Source organism: Callospermophilus lateralis, chromosome 12 (genome assembly GCF_048772815.1).
Source record: "Callospermophilus lateralis isolate mCalLat2 chromosome 12, mCalLat2.hap1, whole genome shotgun sequence".
NCBI lineage: Eukaryota > Metazoa > Chordata > Mammalia > Rodentia > Sciuridae > Callospermophilus > Callospermophilus lateralis.
Genome location: NC_135316.1, coordinates 27,476,179 through 27,482,178, shown reverse-complemented (window position 1 = coordinate 27,482,178; position 6,000 = coordinate 27,476,179). Strand labels below are relative to the sequence as shown.

General features: G+C 40.2%; 1 protein-coding gene across 3 annotated transcripts in view; it reads left to right on the top strand.

Moving 5' to 3' along the window:
* The first annotated feature begins 4,879 nt into the window (after positions 1 to 4,879).
* Positions 4,880 to 6,000, top strand: part of Micu2 (mitochondrial calcium uptake 2) — a 106,261-nt gene continuing 105,140 nt past the window's right edge. For all 3 annotated transcript variants that reach the window (XM_076872489.2, XM_076872488.2, XM_076872487.2), the window contains exon 1: positions 4,880 to 5,107. In XM_076872489.2, the coding sequence (XP_076728604.1) occupies positions 4,898 to 5,107 (210 nt within the window). In that variant the 5' untranslated portion in view covers positions 4,880 to 4,897. The remainder of the gene's footprint in view (positions 5,108 to 6,000) is intronic.

Here is a 6,000-nt window from a genome sequence, read left to right as displayed (position 1 = left end):
CATTGTTTCGAAATTCAGACCTAGTCCCTCCAATAGGAATAAAGCTCCTTGAGGGTAGTTTTCTTGACATATCACTTTTGTCCTCCTTTCACAGAAAAGGGCACAGAGTCAGTGAATTAAGACTGATATTTTGAAATTATCCATGTTTCCATTCTGGTTTTCTTTAATTAATATTTAAAACAGCCTAGATAGATCTTATAGCTTTCTTGAGAAGCAGCAGCTCCTTATTTGGGAATTAGTTTATAAACTGCATGGTTGAAAATACATCCCAGCCCAGGACTTTCTCTACAGCTGGTAAGGAAGAAATGAACAAAGCCAGAGCCCCAAAAGACCAATATAGTCAATGTGCTTAGACAAATGTCAGCAGCTGTCAGGGAAATTTTCATACTTAGAATGGTTAGCTGGCTAGAGATTGGTTCTATTAAAAGATTTATTTCCTCTGCAGAAGAAAAGTTTGAAAAAATTAAATTTTAAGTGGGACTTATAGAAGAAGCCTGGGCACATAACATGAAAATAAATTACAAAGCAGTTTTCCAAGTAAGTTCAAAGATTTTCAGCAAAAGACAATGATTTAAAATGAGGCTTTGGTCTTGAAAAATAAATTGCACCAAAGGAATAATATATTTCTTTACATATGATGCCAAAAATTTGGAAATGAGTACCACAGAGTTTCTCTTGTGCTATATGTTTATTCATATAGTCATTCATTGGATATCTAACATGTGCTGGGCATTGTGCTTGGTAGGTGCTAGAAAAAAAGAAAAAGACATTATCATCCACAAGTATGTCAAACTGAGGGAGAATGTATGTCAAATGAGCTAATAGGAATATTCATCTATTTTGAGCTTGGGATCATGACTGAATGTTAGATGTTGGGACTCATTAAGTGGGTAGAGGAACTGTGAATTACACAGTTTGAATTAAATAGGTAAAGACTGTAGTTTCTGGAAGCCAAGAATAAACTACAAGATAAGACATCCACAAGGTATCAAAACATATCCAGAAGTCCTATAATCACCAGAGGACAGAAACAAGCTAGATTTCAATAATCCAGAAAAACAGAACATATGCCAACAATTACCAAAGTCAGCAGAGATGAAAACAGACCAAAGTCTACACAGTCAGGATAGATAAGATACAGCAGGGGGCTGGGGATGTGGCTCAAGGGGTGGGGCTCACATGCCACCCGGGTTCGATCCTCAGCACCACATACAAACAAAGATGTTGTGTCCGCCGAAAACTAAAAAATAAATATTAAAAATTCTCTCTCTCTCTCTCTCTCTCTCTCTCTCTCTCTCTCTCTTTAAAAAAAGAAAGAAACAGCAGGAAGTGTCAAGTAAAGGTGGGCTAGCAGCCTGGAATCCTGAATATTCACTCAAGCTCATCTGTGAGCACAGAGAAGTAAGCCAAACCTTGAAAAAGATAAACTTTTATCTGTCATGAGCACCACCACGTCTCAGGTATTTGGCTAGTCACTTCATATAAATTATGCCATTTAATCGCCTCACTCCTAACTCTGAGAGGGTTGTTTACAGATGAGAAAATTGAGACTCAGAGATTAAATGCCTTGCCCCAAATCAGTGATCATCTCCCAAATTGTGAGAGAGCTGTTTACAGATGAAACAATTGGGACTCAGAGAGATTAACCTGCCCCAGATCACAGTGATCATCCTGGTAGAGCCAGGATTCAAATCTGGAAGTTTGCTTTACAAGTCTGCACACTGCAAGTTGAGTCCATCTACATCCTGGCTGGAAAGAAACACTGAGAGTAGTTTCATCAGCTGGGAAAAAAGTGAGGCATCTCTGACTCCAGATAAATTTAGATAAGCTGGCCAAAAAGAAGGCAGCAATGATTCAGGATAGAAAATAACGATGTGATCCAAGGAACTTCCATTAAGTGGTCAAATTAGATTTAGTGTGGCAGCCTTTTGTTGTCATGTTGTTGTTATTTTTGCTTTGCAAGACTTCAAGATGGCAGTGATTATATGACCGGAAGTCTTGGCACCTTTGACTTGGGTGGGCTCCACGTTACTACATTTCCTAGTAGGGACTGTAATAGCCTGGAACCTTTAAAAGACTGAACAAGGAGTTAATTAAATTTCCTCAGGAAAAGTGAAGAGCAAAGAATAAAGGATCAGACGCTACAAAATGAAGCCAAGTTGTCTGTCTCACCAAAAGAACAAACAAGACTGAGGTATTCATCCACACCTGCAGTAAGGAAAACATCTGGGTTCCTGGTGATAAAAACATGGAGAAGGTGTGCTGCTGCATCTGATGCCAGCTTTCAGGCCAAAGTGGGATAATAGCTACCATCAAGCACCGTTGGAACAAAATTTAAATTGAGCATTTGGCAAATAGTGATTGTCTGAAATCAAGTTCTTTGTCAGGGAGTTCATAAGAAAATCAAAGTTAAAAGGCCAGGATAGGATTTGATTTAGCAGAAATGAAAGAACAGTTAGGACTATGAGTATAGGAAGGAGTGAACAAGACAGATGGGGAAGAGATCATTTTTAAAAATGTTTACCAGTTTTGCAAGATGAAATAAGTCCTAGAGATGGAGTTGCACAATGAAGTGATTGGAACTTACTGACCCTGATCTTAAAATGCTTAAAATGATAAAGTTTTGTATATTTTATTGTAGTTAAAAATAATTTTTTTTAAAGAGAGAGGTGAGAAAGACAGACAGACAGAGAGAATTTTTAATATTTATTTTTTAGTTTTTGGAGGACACAACATCTTTGTTTGCATGTGGTGCTGAGGATCGAACCCGGGCCGCACGCATGCCAGGCAAGCGCGCTACCGCTTGAGCCACATCCCCAGCCCGTTAAAAATAAATTTTAAAATTTGATTGCTACAAAAGTGGCATAAATAGAACACATTTTTAAAAAGTAAGCGCAATAGCCAGGCACAGTGGCACACCTCCTACCAATGGCTTGGGAGGCTAAGACTAGGGGATCCAGAGTTCAAAGCCAGCCTCAGCAAAAGTGAGGCTACTAAACAATGCACTGAGACCCTGTCTCTAAATAAAATACAAAATAGGGCTAAGGATGTGGTTCAATAGTTGAGTGCCCCTGAATTCAATCCCCGATACAAAAAAAAAAAAAAATAGTAAGTATAGTTTATCAGAGGCTAGGCAAGCTGATTGATATTACTTAAAATGGGCTTTAAAAAGGTATCTGCAGGGGCTGAGGCTGTAGCTCAGTGCTAAAGTGCTTGCCTTATATGTGTGAGGCACTGGGTTCAATTCTCAGCACTACATAAAAATAAATAAATAAAGATACTGTGTGTTCATCTACAACTAAATAAATATTTTTAAAGAGGTATCTGCAGCTCATGTAAATTTCTGAATAGCATGATATAAATCCTGATTGTCAAGAAATTCTTAAGCTACTATGGAAATAAGTATGAAAGTTCCTCAAAAAATTAGAACTATCATATGATCCAGGTATACCACTCCTGGGTATATACCTAAAGAAAATATAATCAGCACCCCAAAGAGAGATACCTGCATACCTATCTTTATTGCAGCACTATTCAAAATAGCCAAGTTTTGAAATCTGCCTTAGTAACCATAAACAGATGAATGGATAAAGAAAATAGTGTGTATATACCAAATGGAATATTATGCATCTATAAAGAAGAATGAAATTATGTTATTTGCAGGAAATGGATAAAACTGGAAATCATCATGTTAACTGAAATATGCCAGACACAGAAAGACAAATATCCTATGTTTTCTCTCATATGTGGAGACTCCAAGAAAGGCCTGCAAACAGAAGAGAGACTACTATTATTAGAGAAGGGGGGGGGGGCTGAGTGGATGGTATTAAAGCACAATATATGGGCTGGGGATGTGGCTCAAGCTGTAGCGTGCTGGCCTGGCGTGCGTGTGGCCTGGGTTAGATCCTCAGCACCACATACAAACAAAGATGTTGTGTCTGCTGAAAACTAAAAACTAAAAAATATATAAAAAAAGCACAATATATGCGTGTATAAAAATGTCATAGTGAAATCCACTGATTTGTACAATAAATATGAGTTAATACTTAAAAAGAAGTTGTTCTTGGGCTGGGACTGTAGCTCAGTGGCAGAGCACTTGCCTAGCATGTGTGAGGCACTGGATTCGATCACCTTAGCACCACACATAAATAAATAAATAAAATAAAGGCATGCTGTCCATCTACAACTATAAATTTTTTTTTAAGTTGTTCTTAACATAGGCAGGTTTGTGGAGTTGGAACAAATAGTGTTATGAAAGGTGCAGAATTTTTCAGTTCCACAACCCAACCACATCAATGTGATTCTACTATAAAGATTATGCCCGTCGTTGATCACAAATCACTTACTGTCATAAGTGCCTATCTTATACTGCAAATAAATGTCCTCTCCAACTTCCACAGTGCCCAGCAAACACAGCATTCTCCTGGGACCAAAGGATGACTAGCTTTCCTTTAAGTAGGTCAAAGGTGCCAAGTCTATGGCCATTTAATCACCGCCATCTTCAAGTTTTGCAAACAAACAAAAAAGGTCACACTCTACATCAGAATGACTACTTAATGGAAGTTCCTTCACTGTAATTATCAACCCTTAGTCCTTGATTCATTTTCTCTTAGCCAGATTATCTAATCTACACAATGATGGTATTACCTTGTTTTGCTTGGATTAGGAAAGCCTGTCAGAACTGTTTTGACATTTTGAGCCAAAGAATGCGGCCCCTGTACCCAGGACTGCCTCTCGCTGCTCCCAGCGTTGCTTCCCTAGGTGCACCCAAGGGTCAGAACCCAGAGACGAGGCTGAGGCCGCCTACATCTCGCGATAGCTAAGCAACGCGAGAGTTCGCAGGTCATCAGAGGTGGGGGGGTGGTACGGTGCGCAGCGCTCTAGTGCTTCCGCAAAGATGGCGGCGGCTGCGGGGAAAAGCGCTCGGCTAGCGGCCTGGGGCGGAAGATTGCGGCGGGGACTCGCTGCCAGCCGCCGAGCCGTGCCAAGCCCTGGCCCCTTGGCAGCAGCGGTGGCCGGCGTGACCCTGGCAGGGGCAGGAGCGGCCTGGCATCACGGCCGCCTGAATGTCGCGGCACGAGACAGCAGCCTCCCCGCCTTAGCACAGGTATGCGACGGGCCTTTTCAGCTAGGCTACCTAGGCTCTTCCCTCTGACATCCCCGCGGGGTCCCTCGATAGGTGGGACTTGCTCCTTTCTGGCCATGGCCCTAGAGAACATTCGAGGCCGGTGGCAAGCTATACACAGCCATGCTGGGGAGGATTCCAGGGAAGGTGAAGACAACCGACTTCAAATCCATCACCTTCAAACCCATGAATTTGGTGAATAGAAGTGTGGGCGTGTCTTAAGTCCAAGGTTCTTATAGCAGGATTTCTGGGTGCGTCGCGCCCTTCACTCCCTCCCTGGTCAGTGAAATGACATTCGAATTTGCAGGTGGTGTGTTTGTCATATACCCCACCCGAACATAGCTTATAACTTTATAACTAAAAATTTTAGGGTCGCTCTTTTGTAAAGCATGAAGTTGTCTTAGTAGATGACTTTTTTCAAATATTAACCCTAAAGATTAGCTGGTTAACAATTTCCAGGTTTCATTATCAACTCTTAAGAAATCCTATTATATTTTTATAAAACTTAATGTTTTAGTGGACCGTGAATGTTAAGCAGAAAAGACCTCCATCTGTTAAAGGTAAAGATCAAGTTCCCTACTTGAAGGTAAATGATATTGCTGTGTAAAACATTTGAAACACTACTATTTTGCTGATACCATATAAAGTGTAAGTGTATATATGTGAAATTTTTGGAAATTAAAAGTACTGTTTTATTTTTGTTATGTTTACATTGTGCCTTTCTAATGAAAATCTTAAGGAACAAATATAACAAAAAGAGGAAAGCAGAACTTGTAAACTAGAATTAATTATTGGCTGATAATATATTTAAGATACCAAATAGCAGGGCTAGGGTTGTGGCTCACTTGCCTAGCATTTGTGAGGCCCTGAGTTCT